At 37.0% G+C, this 18,205-nt stretch overlaps 2 protein-coding genes across 2 annotated transcripts; both read right to left on the bottom strand.

The window, feature by feature from the left end:
- Positions 1–1,378: 1,378 nt before the first annotated feature.
- On the bottom strand, positions 1,379–6,450 carry LOC112056699 (alpha-tocopherol transfer protein-like). The gene is made up of 6 exons (XM_024097169.2): positions 6,288–6,450; positions 5,412–5,574; positions 4,638–4,749; positions 4,253–4,387; positions 3,252–3,465; positions 1,379–1,569 (listed from the first exon to the last, which is right to left on the bottom strand). Exons 1-6 carry the CDS (start codon positions 6,448–6,450, stop codon positions 1,415–1,417), a joined length of 942 nt encoding a protein of 313 aa, XP_023952937.2. The 3' UTR covers positions 1,379–1,414.
- A 4,231-nt stretch (positions 6,451–10,681) lies between these two features.
- LOC112056696 (alpha-tocopherol transfer protein-like) lies at positions 10,682–16,441 on the bottom strand. The gene is made up of 6 exons (XM_024097165.2): positions 16,245–16,441; positions 15,549–15,705; positions 14,422–14,539; positions 12,993–13,127; positions 11,831–12,044; positions 10,682–10,904 (listed from the first exon to the last, which is right to left on the bottom strand). Exons 1-6 carry the CDS (start codon positions 16,405–16,407, stop codon positions 10,750–10,752), a joined length of 942 nt encoding a protein of 313 aa, XP_023952933.1. The 5' UTR covers positions 16,408–16,441; the 3' UTR covers positions 10,682–10,749.
- Positions 16,442–18,205: the final 1,764 nt, after the last annotated feature.

The following is an 18,205-nucleotide window of genomic DNA, read 5'->3' as shown; positions in this document are numbered from 1 at the left end:
CCTCACCGCGCCACCCATGATATTTCCTTGACCGACCGATGGCAAAGTGTTTTCTGAGACACGGAGGTGATACACCACCAACCACCCAACTCAGGACTCTAACCCTCATGATTCTAATTCAAGTAGGCTAATCAACGAGCCGCTTTTTCTTTTTTGTATTGCTACAAAAAAAAAATCTCGGCCGTACTATACTTTTCTCGAAGCAATTTAAGCCATTTTCGAACCCTATAACTTCGTTGTGGATGAAACCAGAAGCCTGAATTCTAAGTACTCAAGCAAGCATTGTATAGACACGGCTTATGTCAAATTTCATTGAATTTGAACTAGTAGTTTTAGATCTTATTCCCTAAGAATTTCCTAATTTTGTCACCCACTGACTGAATATAGCAACCAATAATAAAAATATTTTATATTTTAAATTAAATAGATTGACTTTTCAAGCGCTTTAAGCAATATTATTGAATATAATATGCATTAATTGTGAGTGTATTTATGCGATGGTCAAGTCAATCTATGTTATTTAAAATATAAAGTTTTGTATTATTGATTATGGTCACTATAAAATCATGTTAGGTTAGCTAATTATGTAATAACTGGAGACAGAAGATCTCTTAATTACGGACTGAATAAAGTAATTCACTTTGTATTATTTACATGGATCTCACAACTTTTTACGGTAAAACAACTGAGTTGCGAGAATTGCTATATTGTTGTTAAAGTGTGTTGTCTTTGATGGCATTAAATTATACCGATATAATAAATTTTAATAAAAAAAATACAACCGACTTCAAAATTATGGAAATGTTTTTATTAAACTAAAAAGCGAAAAATAACATCGTATATGCTACCTTCTCAGTTTGCTCAGTTTCTAGGCGGTACCAAGGTAGAATTATGTGTTAATTAAAGCCGTTTCTGAAAGAACTGTCTGAAAATCCAGAATCTTTATGATTCTTGAATTAATAAATCACTAACTTGGTACCGCCTTCAAACTGATCGCACAGAGCAAACTTAGAAGGTAGCACTTAAGATGTTATTAACTTTCAATAGATGTATTATATATACTAGTGTGTTCATACATTTTTTCGTAAGGGTTTTTAAAGCACATTTTCATGAAGGTCTAGAATCGATCTGATGACGTAGCCAAAATACAGACGAGGAACTCCTCTCAACGATTTACAGCAAATAACTTGTGTTTGGACTGGATTAATTTGCATTGATGAGGATTTTTCACCTAGCCCATCTAGGTGGAAAATCCCTTAATCTGGCCCTCTTGCAAAATGAATCTGCGTTACTAATCTTGCGTTCTAATGGTAATCTTGCGTTTATAAACGTTGTACATCAATTGGTTTTCGAAATTTAGTGATGAATACACTTTGGCTATTAGACATATTATTTAGATTTGGTTTATTTGTCTTTATTCTACACTCAAAAATCTAAATGTTCCTGGCATCCCAGCGTATTGTTCCGCGAACTGGCTTTTCTGTCTGCAGCTCTCGTTAGTGGTCGCTCCGTTCATTACTTTTAAGTAGCTCAAGTGTTCTTCCGATGAAAGCTCTTCAATCCATTCTTCTGGAATAGGGATGATGACAGTTTTTTAAATCACACAAATATTATAAAGGCGAAAGTTTGTGTGTAAGTGTGAAATTGTGTGTGTGTATGTGTCGCTGACTATGCCTTATTGGAAGGCTCAAAGTCACTCAGCGAGTGATGGAGCGAGCTATGCTTGGAGTTTCTCTGCGTGATCGAATAAGGAATGAGGAGATCCGCAGACAAACCAAAATCACTGACATAGTTCAGCAAGTCGTGAAGCTGAAGTGGCAATGGGTGGGCCACATAGTTCAAAGTCTCGATGGAAGTTGGGTTCTCAAGATGCTAGAATGGCAACCTCACACCGGAAAGCGCAGTGTTGGTCGACCCACCACTAGGTGGTCCGAGGATATCAAGCGGGTTTCAGGGAGCCGCTGGCTGCTGGCGGCTCGAGACCGTTGTGCTTGGAGGTCCATGCAAGAGGTCTATGTCCAGCAGTCGACGTCTATCAGCTGATAAGGCAAGGTAAGGTTAGGTTAGGGTAAGGTAAGGGTAAGGTGTATGTTTGTTACTCTTTTGTGCTGCGGATACTGAAGCGATTTGGCTGAAATTCGGAATGAAAATAGATTTTACGCTGGATTAACACATTGTCTACTTTTCATTCCGACAAAATCTATGATTCTCGCGGAATTTGTGTTAAAAATAAATTCAAAGTCACGGTAAGGGTACACTGGTCATTTTTAAAAATGCCGTAAAGACTCATTATCTGGTGCAGTAAAGACGATCTGTATATATTATTTCTTTTCAATATAAGGTATTTATTAGTATATTTTGATATGTATTTTATTCATTATTGTAGGTATTTGTGTAATATTGTTTATGTATTAGGATGTAAATTATTTGTATGTATGTGTATTACTAATACTATGGTTATTTTTGTTTTACGCCACCTGCTGATGTCCTTAAGTTTTCCTAAACCGAAGGTTGCCTGGAAGAAATCGCTACTTAGCGATAAGGCCGCCTTTTGTATGCTGATCTCTTCTTAATTTGTTTTTTATTTCACTTGTTTTTGTCTTTGTGGTGTGCAAATAAAGTATATTTATCTTTATCTTTATCTTAAGGGTATGCTAATAAAGCAATATTGTAAAAGTAAGGTATTTGCGATCATTACTTTCGGAGCTACAAGTATTTGCGGCTCTGCCACGGATCACTAGAAACGGTCCATACTAAATGTCAAGAAAGAATGACATCGCCCGCGTTTATGTTTATACTTCATGTAATTAGTATATACCTACATTTGGAAATGCTAATTAACCGAGACAGCTGAATTTTAGATATGACAGAAAACGTAGCGTAAAAAAAGTTGAATTCAGTGTGCCTAGTGGGAGTTTTCAATATTTTCATACTGTCACTATCGCGTTAACATAAACGCGAATTTATATGGAATTGAAACAGTTGTGCAGTAGTGCCACTAGATGGCACTGTTTCAATTCCTTAGAAATTCGCGTTTACGTTGACGCGATACCGATAGTAAACGTATCAAACTGCTACTAGGCCCTCAGTTGTTATTTTAATAACATTTATTCGGTTCTCTGTTCAGATCATAAAATTTTGACTCAATACTTTTTTGCTGCTCTTTGAACGCTCTAAAATTAGGGATCCCTTACGTTTTTACGTACGTTGTTACAGAATATTACACTATCAACAAAATAAATTGCACACACCTTGAAGGGTTTTGATCGAGCGTTCTTCACCACCGTAGTCCTTCGGAAGTATCTCTTTCGGGATGATCTTGTGAAGCTCCTCATAACTGTTGTGCACATGAATTCGGCTGGCTATCTTTGCGCTCAGCATTGGTTTAACTATTGCCAATGCGTTGTCCAAGAATTTAGAATCCGATATTACGTGAATCGCTTTGATCCTTATTCCATAACCGTCCTGTAGGCAATTGTAAAACAATAATAAAAAACCCAAAAATGATTTTTCACTACTCTTGCTCAAAAACACCGTCATATTACCACTCCACAGCGTGGCTAAACAAGAATTTCAGCCTCTAGGGGCTAAAGTAAATTTTTTTTTATTTCTTGTCTGTTACGAGTACTAACCAAGTACTGGCCTACTATAAAACGGAGGAGGTTTTATTCGAAAATAGAATCATTATAGGTAAGTCCCTGATTGATTTGAAAAATAAATAAAAAACTTTAAGTTCGAATGAAATACAGCGTTCTTGTCTGTGGAATGCGTTCATTTTTTTATTTAATTTTTATTGAGTTGCGAATAAAGCGAGATTTGAAGACATGGGACAACCTGTACGGTGTAATACCTTTGCCTTTTTCTCATGTAAAAGAAAAATGAAATTAAAAAGCGAGAATTTAAAAAACAATTGGCCATATATCATACCATATCCATAAAAAACGGCATATCACGTTTGTTGTATGGGAGCTCCTTTAAATATTTATTTATTTATTGGCCGGTTATTTAATACTCTTAAGTATTATTTTTTTATTATTCTTTAAAAGTTAGCCTTTGACTACAATCTCACCTGATGGTAAGTGATAATGCAATTTAAGATGGAAGCGGGCTAACTTGTTAGAAGGAAGATGAAAATTCACACCCCACTCGGATTCTACACGGGATCGTACCGGAATAGCTTGGCGGTACGTCTTTGCCGGTAGGATGGCAACATTCGATGGTTAGATAAAACTAAATAAATATAAGTACTCACTATACTTATATTTATGGCTTTTTTCATCATGATTATATCCGTCTTCTTTATGTAACTTAAAAAGTTACTTATCGATACGTCTACAATCATAACAACTCCACAAAAATAATCGTGAGATTTCAAATATTCTGCCACCTGGAAATCAGATAAACCTAAATATCCCTCGAGAGTATACTATACATATTCATTCATTTAAATTTAATTCCATTAGGTAGTAAAAAATTAATTAAACCCGACTGCTTAAAGTATAAAAAAACTGAAAAGAAATAAAAACAAGCTCAGTCCAGAAGTGTAGAAAGCATTTAGAAAACAGACGTTAATCGGTTAAAAGATTATTTTGTTTAAATATGTAGGGTAGAAAGATAATTAATGAATTCAAACTTACGGTTATGTGGTACTTGTAATAAAGTGGTTGTAAATAATCTTCACTATTAAGAAACTTAGTGACGTATACCCTGTAGTGGTCTTTCGTTAGTTTGGGTAAAATAACTGTGTGACTGAAAAGATAGTAGGAAAAATTAATTTAAAAAAAACATTTATTGTAATACGGGTCTAATATTATGTACCACCATATTTAATATTATCACAATCATAATTATAAGAAATTTAATACAAAATCACATTATTCTGGATATATTTAAACAATTTTAACATCACTAACGAAAATAACGACGTGTACAGTATTTTGATATTAGTTACATCTAATGATGTTTTTTTATGCTTTTAGCTCTACAATTTTATTGAGGTTATTTTTGTGTCTTAGCAGATGGGCCCATCCATACCAAAGAACGCACAATTTTATATCTTTACCCAAAGACGTGCACGCACATCTTATCTTAGCACGTAACAAGCGTATGCTGTGAGTGGACGTGGACTAAAAAAAATATTTACTTGTTTTTTTTATTTTAATTCCTTAATTATGCCTTCGTGTTCATTTTGGAAGTGTAAAAACACAAGCCACAACATGAATAAAGAGAAATGTGTTACGAGTGATGACGAAGACGTACCCAATGTGCGAATCCAATGACAATTCTGCGACGCTTTGAGGCTCATCTAACGATCTATGATCGATGTTAGCAATTCTTAGATAACATTCAACCTTTTTGAGCTGATTAATTACTATAAAAAGACTAAAGTCTACTCTTAAAAGGCTACGTACCACATATCAAATAGGCCTGGACAATCAGTTTTTGGGTTGAATATTCCGAAAAACTCCGGATACAATGTTCTCATTGTGCACATTTTGTCCAATTGAGTTTTGGCGCGTTCTACCGATCCCTTGCTTAGGACGATTGCGACCTCCAAACAACGAGTAGCTGTAAAATATATTTATTGACATATGGAAGCCATACATAGTTAGGGGTAGCAAAAGTTATTCGAATTTTTAAAATCACCCGGTCTAACAGACACATGCGTGTCCGTTGGCGGGTTAATAAAACCCGTGAACGGAGAAGTATGGAATTAGGGTATTATTATGGGTATTTTGTATACGACAGCCGCGTTCTGCTGTGAGTGTTGTTCCTGCTTTCTGCATTAACAGTCGTTGGTTCTATTTGTATATTTGAAAAATATTTATGACCAAGGATTGGAAAAGCATGTACAGATTATCAAAATTACGAGAACAAACAAATTATTCTATGCAAATTATAGTATTATTCTATACAAATTATAGTATGTGAAATGCTTAACCATGCATATTGCATATTGATTGATGACCCAACATAGAGCCGTGATAGATAGTGGATATGATCTTGCCCTCCGATTCCGGAGGATATGGGTTTGAATCTGGTCCGGGACCTCCAACTTTTCAGTTGTGTGCATTTTAAGAAATTAAATATCGCGTGTCTCAAACGGTGAAGGAATAACATCGTGAGGAAACCTGGATACCAGAGAATTTTCTTAATTCTCTGCGTGGGTGAAGTCTGCCACGGACGTAAGGACAGCGAAGTATTTCTAATACTTCGCTGTCCCCTATATATGTAATGGGCCCCGTTTACCCTTTGGGTATGGTACCCTAAAAAGAAAACTATCTTACTGAAATCCTTCTTATTGAAATGTGGCTGCTTTTGGACCCATTCGTTTAATATGTTAACTGCCTCCTTCATGCTGCCTGGTTTGTCTAGGTTATACAGTTTGCGGACATACTCCAACGTATCCGGTTTTATTTTCACGAGCTTGTTGGGTGGAACAAAATCCATGTTAATCACAAAACCTCGTATTTCGGAAGCCAAAAACTATCTGCGTACGTTCAATTCTCTTTAAATACGCGGTTACTTTGCACTATATAATTTATATAGTTGTAGAATTATTGTAGCACTTGTTAGAATTTTTTCTAACAAGTGCTACAATATTATTGTATTTATATATTTTTTTAAATTCATATCTTCATACAATGTAAAAACTTACTTAAAATTCAAGCACAATAGCTCAAGATCCTACCAGGGCTGACAGTAGTATTTAATTATTTCCTGATGAGCGAAATGTAATGTAAATAAGTACCTAGAGTTATAGATAAAATTTTGGGGCAGACGATTTGTGTGTGTGCTTTGTATAACTATATAAACAATTGTACCTAACAAAGGACAACACCTATTCAATAATAACTGCAATAAAATATTATGAAAAACGGAAAATCGTTCGAAAACAATAAAAACAATCCAAATTTGAAGAAGACGAAGAAGAAAAAATGCTTTACTTTAAATGGCAGGTACTCGCACGGACAAAAGACGGTAAATTATTCCACAGCTTGACAGCTTCAGAAGCAAAATAATTGCTGTAAAACTTTGTCTTAAACAAGGTAGGACCAAACGGTTATCACTTCGAGAACGTAGATTGAGAAGATCAATATCTGAGGTAAAGTGAAAACGATCTATCAATTGGGAAGGAGATAGAGAATTATAAAGGATAGCAAACAAGAAGCAAAGAAGATGCATCTGACGGCGAAATCTAATTGGTAACCATTTAAGACGAGCACGAAACTCTAAAATATGATAAAATGTACACAAATTATATTATATTATAGCGTATGCAAAAAATCTGAAGGCGCTGGAATTTGTCAAGTTGTGCTACAGTTAGGTCAGGATAACAATACTCAGCATAATCCAATATAGGGAGAGGATGAGACTAAGGATATTTTCTTTAAATTAGAAGGAAAATTTAAAACGATTTAAGACCCAATCAAAATTTTACTACTTACCTCTAAGAACCCAACTAAGAAGACCAAGACAGTGTATCAACAATAAATAAACCTACATTTTTGACACAAGTGCTAAATTTAAAATCTGTATTATTAATGCAAACAGGTGGCCAGGAGTTTAAGCATATTATAGCAAACTGTGGCTGCCAATTAATATCACTTTTGACTTTAATTAAATTTGATTAACACATAATCCATAAGAATTACTCTATTTAAATTCATTGCAAGTCTAAATTCGCTTTAGAAATGGCATCAGAAAAAGTTACTGCTAGGGCAGCAACATATAGTTGTACTTGTAAGATATCTGCATATAGATGAAAGGAATAAGAAAGGTATGAAGAGACTGTGTTGATGAAAATTGCAAAGAGAAGAGGAGAGATAATGCCACCTTGAGGGACCCCAGCAATGAGCGATGCGATGGGAATAGCGATGGACAGTTACTTTGACTTGTACATTCAAATCTGTGCATGTAGTTAAAAGTTAAAATGTTCTATGAGATTTAAGTTATGGTGGAATAAACACCCATAATTATATTATAAGTATATTCACGTAATATATTATTTTTCTTGAGGCGCAATGGAGTAATAGATAAAAAAATATATAAGTTAGCAAAATAAAAATCAAGAAAAAATTAATAAACTTATAATATCTATATATATAAATCTTAATAAGCTAATTACATATCTTACATAGAATCAGGTTGGATTTTAATTGCTTATACTATGCTAAAATATATTAATAATTTATGCTTTTTTGCGCATCGTTCCTTCGTCCACGGGAAATTCGGTATTTTGAGTAGAGATGATCCAACAAGCTACTTCAATAATTACTTCAAATACTAAATAAAAAATATACTAAATAAATAATATAAAGGAACAATCAAAATCGGCCAGATCTTTTTGATTTACTTAGTTACCACCCTACTACCACACGTCGACCTAGCGATCTAGCGTTCCGATATGATACCGCGTAGAAACCGCAAGAGGTGCCGGTGGTATAAACTTTTGCTTCTTCCAAATAAGCCCGCTTCAATCTTAGTGTCGCCGCACACGAGCTACACGCAACAGCCACAAACGCCGCTACAAAAAGCAAGGGGCCACAAAAGCTAAAGCGCGTAACAGCCACTTGTCATTGTAGGTATTAGTTTAGATTATAAGGTTGTGTTGGCTGTGTTCGTGGCGTTACCCAATCTGTGGTTCCAACTGAAAATCAGCGCTACGTGTCCACATTCAAATGGTCACATAGCATGCTGAGCTGGGGCCATTTTCTGGGTTATGCCACACATCACAGGGTATTGTCCTAGATGTCATGGTGTACTGGAGATATTGTGATGTGTGGCATAATTTTAAAATAAACGCATTTTTCTTTCTTTCTTTCTTTCACTTGTGGTGACTACTTCTTTCTTGGTGGCTGCTACTTTTTAAACCCATATACGCAGTATCACAATCGCGCAAGTGGCGTGTTGCGTTTTGTGTCGGCGTTTAGTGGCCGGTGCGGGCCACATGAAGCGAGCAGTGACGATTGTGGCGTGTGGCGGTCACCGGCGTCAACCGTATGCGGCGAGCGATGTATGAAAACTACAGGAAATATGCCGGTAGTGGCGTTTTTTGGTTGTGGCCAGTGGCTCGTGTGTAGGAGCCCTTACACTGCATTCTACATTAGGTGAAATCGCAATCAAAGACTTAGATACTTGTCATTGAATAAAACAACATGTCTAAAATCAACGTATTGAATAATTCGCACCCTTAAAAATAACAATGAAAATACGATTGTAAGTTTGTTTTTACGACTTTATTATTTAATCCACATGAACTACCATTCCAAGGTACCTACACCTATATAGCTACCAACTCAGCACTCTTCGCGCTAAAATTTGCTTTGGTCATGTTTTTAGACAATAATTTTATTATTCTATAAGTTTCGTGATAAACCGAAATCCGAAACCTTTCTTCTATCTATTGGTGAAACTGGTAAGAAAATCCATTCAGTAGTTTCAAGTTAATCGCGAACAGACAGTCAGAGAGATAGTCTCAGCTAAGGACTTTGTTTTACGTAATGTATCTGTATCTGGATCATGTAGAGTAAGGTTATATAAGTATATTTTATGAAAATAACTCAAAACTCTTGATGTTAAAATTAATTAAAATTTTATAATTTCTGTACTGTGTCTGTGCAAAATGGGGAGTGAAAAAGATTGTACCTAGTCATGTATGATGATGATATTGATAGTCCTCTTACTTACATTTTGAACGTACGACAATTTTGACGGCCTCCGTGGCGCAGTGGTATGCGCGGTGGATTTACAAAACGGAGGTCCTGGGTTCGATCCCCGGCTGGCCGATTGAGGTTTTCTTAATTGGTCCAGGTCTGGCTGGTGGGAGGCATCGGCCGTGGCTAGTTATCACCCTACCGACAAAGACGTACCGCCAAGCGATTTAGCGTTCCGGTACGATGTCGTGTAGAAACCGTAGAGAGTGTGGATTTTCATCCTCCTCCTAACAAGTTAGCCCGCTTCCATCTCAGACTGCATCATCACTTACCATCAGGTGAGCTTGTAGTCAAGGGCTAACTTGTAAAGAATAAAAAAAAAATCTCAATAGTATTTGCTGCAAAAATAATAAAAGGCACTCGGTTACATATTTGGTTTTTTTTTATTACCAATACTGAGGTATTTGTGGTATTGTAGAGGGTCTCTGGATCTACTGTTCCGATTTGAAATTTCTTTTACTATATTTTATCTTCAAATTCTAACGCGAATTACGCGGGTGAAACCGCGGGCAGTCAGCTAGTTATTAATAAATTTATGTTTGTGTCACTTTGTTTATTTAAAAAATGGGTCAACTACTGCTCATGAGTAACGGCAGTGTGCTGGGAAAGTATGTTGAAATAGTAAAAAAAAAAACAAAAACAATAATCGAAGTGTATTTTTTATTCCTAAGGTTTAATTAAATATCAAATGTTAACAACAAAGCAGTACATTTAAAACTCCTTTTATATATATATATATATATATATTTAAATAAAAACTATTCGTAATCGATTTAGGACTAGTATAAATCTACCCTATTCAAGTAAAAATTGTTTTTTTTTTTAACTTATATTAAATTCGTTAACAACTATAGCTTGGCAAATTCTTTCGTAACACTCCCGATGGTCCGCGCGGGCCGGGAGGGGTAGCGATGCTCCGCGCGCACGACTTCATACCCGCGCAGTCCTTCCCCCCGTCGCCCGCATATCATGGGAGTATCATCAACGAACTTGCCAAACTATAACGCATTGGTTTGATAGTTTTTTGGTCTATTTAATCAACAGTCAAATATCTGAAAGTGCCCGACATTCCAGCGTAATTTTCGGAAAATTTGTCTCTTGGTCGACAGGACTCATTTGTTGTGGCTGCGTTCATTTCTTGCAAGTATTTCAAGTATTCATCCGTTGTAAACGCATCAATCCATTCCGCTGAAACGTTATAATAATAAATACGTGGAATATTCTAATTATGAAAGTATACCTATAAAAGTGAATAAATATTATGACCTAACAAACGAACTAACTGAAAATGGCTATGTAGTTAGTCTGTACGCCGTAGAAGTAGGTGCGAGAGGAGTACCAGCTAAATCTCTCTAAAACTTGCTTAAAGACCTTGGCCTCTTTAGAAGTGCAGCTAGTTCTATATTAGAACGAGTATCCAAAGCTGCTCTAAAAGGATCTTGCCAAATTTGGATAGGCAGGGAGAAAAACACTAGCAGAGAAGGGGAGTGTTGATCAATCGTCAAGGAATTAATTAACCCTACACCCAGTAGTCACAAGTCCTGGACTTTGCTCGGTGTTTTTCTCTCTACTACGCGATGGACCCGGCACCTGCACGGTGAATCCATGGAATGCAAAGATATTCGTCTCTGCTTTACTATTTTATTATTACATTTACACTAATTAAAGTCACTCAGTGGGCGATGGAGCAAGCTTGGAGTTTCTCTGCGTGATGAAATGACTCAGAACTCAGTCACTGCCATAGCTCAGCGTGTCGCGAAGCGGAAGTGGCAATAGGTTCGAAGAGCCGATGGACATTAGGGTTCCATGGTGCTGGAATGGCGACCCTGCACCAGAAAGCTCTCCGTTCAGAAAAAAACTTACATGTACCTACGTCATTTAATGTATTTTATATTGCTTCCATGCATTCAGATTTCCGAACACGGAAAACGGATTCGGAAATTGAATACGGAAATCTTATACGGCCGACCTAAAAAGCACAATTATTACTGTACTGCACTAGCTAAGTCCATCTATGCTACAAATTAATTTGTAATGAGGTGCAAATCAAATAAAAACAATACAGCGTTGTTTCGCTTTGTCGTGAGCACTATTGAGCCCTTAGTTAGCAATACCTTGAAGTGTCTCCAGCGAACGTTCTTCACCACCATAGTCTTTGGGAAGTATGGCTTTCGGAATGTACTTAAATAGATCCTGTATACTTTTGTGCACTTTGATTCGGTCGCCTATTTTGGGGCTGACCAATTGCTTTAATAACAACACAAAACCGTCCACAAGTTTAGATTTTGATATTACGTGCATTTGTTTGACTCTCATGCCGTATCCTTCCTGTAATTGAATTAGGTACATTAACAATCATCAATAGCGGACGCCTGCGCGTGAAGCGACTTTGAAATTTAGGTTTTCACAAATTCGTCGGGAACCATGGATTTTTCCGAGATGAAAAGTAAACCCAGAGTAAAATCTATTTCTATTCCAAATTTCAGCCAAATCCGTTCTGTAGTTGCGGCGTTAAAGAGTAACAAACCTCCAAATAAACATCCATTCAAACTTTCGCGTTTATAATATTATCATCATATCAGCCGATAGACGTAAACTGCAGGACATTGGCCTTTTGTAGGGACTTCCAAACATCACGATACTGAGCCGCCTGCATCCAGCAAATCCCTGCGATTCGCTTGATGTCGTCAGTTCACCTGGTCGACCGACATTGCGGGTCGCCATTCCAGCACCTGGTTTCCCTGGGCCAACGTTGTATGGGCCGGTGAGCATTCCTCTTTGGAATAGAGATAGATTATAACCTGGATTATTCTGGATTGCTAATTTATGCTTATATATCCATAGATCTCGCGAAATTTGTCTAAACTGTGATTTTCATGCTGTAGATCAAATAAGCTTGTAACAGATCATACAAAAGGGAGAAGTGTTTTAATCAGAAATATCATACGGAAGAAGTCGCAAGCGCAAGCTAGTCATTAATCTATACTAATATTTTAAAGCTGTAGAGTTTGTTTGTTTGAACGCGCTAATCTCAGGAACTACTTGTCCGATTTGAAAAATTCTTTCAGTGTTTGCTCATTTATCGAGGAAGGCTATAGGGTATATATTATCACCGTATTCTTACGGGAACGGGAACCACGTGGGTGAAACCGCGCGGCGTCAGATAGTATCTAATACTTCAGAGTGTTTTAACAGAATAATGAGCATTAAGATGTATTTATCTTGTTTATGATTATTCTGAGGAATTGTGTTAAAATATGTAAAATAAGTTCTCACCATTAATATAGTCATAGTTTGTTTAGCTTGGAAAACATTAATTTTAGGCAAAAAGTTCATTATGTTGGCATCAGATAAATCAATAACCAAGACGAAACCACTCAAATAATCATGTGCCTTAATGTATTCAGCTAACTGCAAATGGGAAATATAAATAAAATTTTTAAGAATTCTCATGGATAATGTAGATATGCATATGCATATACCTGTAAAAAATCCATTGTGTAATTATTATCGGTCGTAACAGCCCATATTGGGCTCAATTCTCAGCACGAGTCTCCTCTCAGAATGAGAGGTTAAGCCAAATAGTCCACCACGCTGCACTGATCCAATGCGGATTGGCAGACTTCACACACATAGAGAATTAAGAAAATTCACAGGTATGCAGGTTTCCTCACAATGGTTTTCCTTCACCGTTTGAAACACGTGATATTTCTTAAAATGCACCATCTGAAAAGTTGGAGGTGCATGCCCCGGACCGGATTCGAACCTACGCCCGCCTATCGTAGGCAAAGGCGTGCCGCGTGGCGCAGTGGGTAGTGACCCTGCTTTCTGTATCCACGGCCGTGGGTTCGATTCCCACAACTGGGAAATATTTGTGTGATGAACATGGGTGTTTTCCAGTGTCTATGTGTATTTATACATTATATAAGTATTTATATATGTAGTATATAATATAATTGTATATTAATATTAGTATATCAACTATCTTAGCACCCATAACACAAGCTACTCTGTATGCTTACTTTGGGGCTAGATAGTGATATGTATTGTTTAAGTATATTTATATTTATTTATTTATTTAAAGGTCATTTCCACTGGGCTATCTCGAATGTAATTATTATACTCAAAGCCAATAAAAAATAACTAATATTCGATAGACAAAATTTTGGGGAAAGCTGTTTTACTACGAGTACCTAAGTACCAGTACGAAAACGAGGTTTTCTCTTGGTCGGCTTTGGGGCTTCAAAAACCTTCCGCTAACTGTCATACCTATAGCTAACACAAGCTTTTATATAAGCATTTTACCTATTTGCGAACAGACATTATATTAATATTATTAGGTCAACATCATCATCATCATCATTATCTGCCGATGGACGTCCACAGCTGGACACAGCCCTCTTGCATGGACTTCCAAGTCCATCCAGCGGCTCCCTGCAACCCGCTTAATGTCATAGGTCCACTAATGTGGGCGGTCGTCTCTAGCACCTTGGAACCACAACGTCTATCGGCTCTTCGAACTATGTGGCCTGCCCACTGCCACTTCAGCTTTGACTTTGGTTTGTCTGCGGATCTCCTCATTTCTGATTCGATAACGCAGAGAAACCCCAATTCATCACAAATAATATAATTATTTTCAGTAACTTTTAATTTGCTAGCAACTGAAAATAACCGTGTTTTCGTGCAAGTATTATAAACAACTCACGTAAACGTTTTGTCTAAAGAAGTGAATGGCTTGTGAAGCTTCCCATTCGACGTTGTGATATTTGGCAAGGTGCACTCTGTAGTGGTCGGGTGTTAACTTGGGCAACACGATCGATTGACTGCAACAACAACTCACATAAATACACAATGTGCATGACATCATGCCGATCGCGACCAACACACCATCAGTTTTATCGGTTGTCAAGCCGTTAGCGCTGCAGCTAGCTTAATCTCTCAGAATGGATAATCGTCTTCCATTTGTTAAATAGTGATAGTGCAATAATGATAAAGAGAAGTTTAGTGGGTGAGTTATCCATCTAGGCGGGCCTTTGCTTTGTTAATTACTTAGCCAATACCAAAATAAGCGGAGAAGCGAAGAAGAAGGGAGCGTTTACATGTTGTAAAAGTTTACTTTACTCGTTGAACCCTGCTACTAGCGGTTGCCAGCCCGTGATTGCGCTCGTGCTTGACTCTCTGCTATACGATAGTTAATCTTGGTTTACATCTGATAGTATTAGCGCTATACTTGATCAATAGTGTAGTTAGATTAGAGGGTAGAACTGTATTAGCAAGTTGAGCGGTCGATCCGGTAATCATCGATAGTGTTACTTTGTGTATCTGCCATCCTTGACACGTATATCGTAGAACATAGTCGATGCATACTACGATAGCATAACAGTCCACAGTATTCAATATCAGTCCATGGGATACGAGATCCTAATATTCAGCCCGTGTGATTTAGTAATTTCTCCGTTATATAATTATATTTATTTTTTGTCCGTCTGTCTGTCCGTCTTTTTGTTGACCAGGCATCACGCTGAAACTACTGAATGAATTCAAATAAAACTTGGCACGATTTGAGACGCTTAAACGTGACCATGTTGTTTGGCAGAACCATATTAGGGGGTGTAATAGGGATTGAAAGTTTACATGGATTTTCACGCGCACTAAGTCGAGGGCATCCCCTAGTATTATTATAGGTATAATAAATAAATAATGTTGCATCATCGTCTAGAACTGCAGTCAAATTAGTTAAGATAATTGTATTATATTCACTAGAGATATCTCTGTATAAATAAAATGAATTTTATAGCCTCGATAAGTAGTTCCCTGCTCTGTGATACGTACACAATTTTGTGATATTCTTCATATTCCTTTTTTACCACACGTGTTGAGAAAAAATCGGGCATTAAAGTTCTGAATGTGCACATTTTGTCCAATTGTGTTTTGGCGCGCTCTACCGACCCCTTGCAGATTATTATTGTCACCTCTAAGTACTGATCACCTGAAATAATACACTTATTCATTCACAGCCTCCATTATTCTTAATCTTCTAAGTAAGGTTACGCTAAATCGCTCGGTGATACGTCTTTGCTGGTAGGCTGGTAACTAGCTACGGCCGAAGCCTGCCACAAAACCAGAGCTGAGCCAGTTTATCACATCACAGTAATATTATAAAGGCGAAAGTTTGTGTGTAATTGTGAAAGTGTGTAAGTATGTTTGTTCCTCTTTTACGCTGCGGCTACTGAAGCGATTTGGCTGAATTTTGGAATGGAAATAGATTTTACTCTGGATTAACACATAGAGTTTTCATCCCAGAAAAATCCATGGTTTCTGCGGGATTTGTGAAAAACTTAATTCCACGCGGACGAAGTTGCGGGCATTCACTAGTAAATTATAAAATCCTAAACTGATCCTAAAATAACTTGTACCTCTTCAAAATTAGCCCGATTACATCGTCAATGGCTTGACATCAGGTGATATCATTGTCAAGGATTCTTGTCAATGCAAATAATAGCTAATAAGTAGTCATAAATATCTTACTGAAATCTTTCTTGTTAAAATGCGACTGTTTTTGAACCCATTCCCTCAGCAGAGCTACTGCGTCTTCTATTCTTCCGGGTTTGTCCAGGTTGTACTGTTTACGAACATACTGTACTGTGTCCGGGTCCAATTCGAGAATCTTGCTTTTTAACAAAAAATCCATTTTAAATTCAAGATTGCGATCCGAACGCTAGCACTGTTCGGAGTAGGTAAAACACTTGTGATTGTACAAAATATAAACAACCAAAGTGTTGATAACATAGTAATATATACAATTTTGTTTACTTACTTTATTTGTGGAAATCCGTATGTATATGTCTTATATTTTTCAATTGTTCATCCATATTTCCTTATCTAATATCAATCTTTTTGTCTATGTTTTAGTGAATTACCTACCCATGAAATAATTATATTCTAACAAAAAGTTGGATTTCTGCAAATAAATTCCCACACCTAACTTGTTACGTTTTATACAACGTTCGTAATAACCATTTGCTTGTAGATACATAATAAAAAAGTTAATAACAAGGAGGATTTGTTGAAATACATAAATCAAGTAAAAACAGCAAATAATAAATGAAATGGTCCATGTAAGGTTTGGTCAAATTTGAAAATAACCGACCAAGTTTGAATCAGTCTCGCGTACGAAGGGTTCCATCATCTACAAAAACGCCAAAAAAACATGTTTTCTGTGTGGTAGCGGAATCCTTTAATATTTATTTTATTCTGTTCTGTTGTTTCTATGTAATATTCGTTGTTTTAGCAGACAAATACATCATCTGTAACAGTCTACCTAACATGGTTCAATAGATATAGCCCGATGATAGACGGACGGGAGAGCTAAGTTACTCGGTTTACGGGTTTACTCTTTCGGTACAGAACCCTAAAAATATACATCATGTTTTTAAATGTTCACAAAAATAATATTCACAGAACCCTCTCGGAAGACGATTGATAATCGCACACATACGGCTATTTTTCAAGTATTATTGTGTCGACATTATCTTTCACAATAATAACTTGTAGATACCTACAAAACAAATGATAATTTCTTATGTCATCGTTTATTCGATTTATTAGCTTAAGCACTCTAAGTGGCCCGACACAATATAACATAATAATATTAATTATTGTACAGGGTGTAACATTTATTCATCATCATCATTGAAGATGAACATCTACAGATGGACATAGTACTTTTGCATGAACCTTCAACTCCCTTTAGTGCCGTGATAGCCCAGTGGATATGACCTCTGCCTCCGATTCCGGAGAGTGAGGATTCGAATCCGGTCCGGGGCATGCACCTTCAACTTTTCAGTTGTGTGCATTTTAAGAAATTAAATATCACGTGTCTCAAACGGTGAAGTAAAACATCGTGAGGAAACCTGCACACCAAAGAATTTCTTAATTCTCTGCATGTGTGAAGTCTGCCAATCCACATTGGATCAGCGTGGTGGACTATTGACCTAATTCTTCTCATTCTGAGAGGAGACTCGAGCTCAGCAGTGAGCCGTGTATGAGTTGATAACGACGGTGAACTTTCAAACAATACGGTCTCGAGCCGCCAGCATCCAGCGGCTTCCTGCTATTCCCTGGATGTTGTCGGTCCACCTAGTGAGGGGTCGACTAACACTGCACTTTCCGGCGCGGGATCGCCATTTCAGCACCTGTCCATCGCCTTGCCACTTCAGCTTCGCGACTCGCTGAGCTATATCAGTCACTTTAGTTCATCTGCAGATCTCCTCATTTCTGATTCGATCACGCAGATAAACTCCAAGCGTTGCTTGCTGCAACACTTTGAGCCTTTTTATGAAGGCCACAGTTAGCGACCAGACAAATCTTTACCTAATTACCAATGATCCTCTCATGGACTTGTGTTGTTGTAATATGGACAGCTACTAATTTGATATACTAATACCATGTACCAGTAGTAGACCACATAAAAGTCTGTTGGTGTTTCA

This window comes from Bicyclus anynana, chromosome 8 (genome assembly GCF_947172395.1).
Source record: "Bicyclus anynana chromosome 8, ilBicAnyn1.1, whole genome shotgun sequence".
In the NCBI taxonomy this organism is placed as follows: Eukaryota; Metazoa; Arthropoda; class Insecta; order Lepidoptera; family Nymphalidae; genus Bicyclus; species Bicyclus anynana.
The sequence above is the reverse complement of the archived record's forward strand: the minus strand, read 5'-3'. Positions and strand labels throughout refer to the sequence as shown.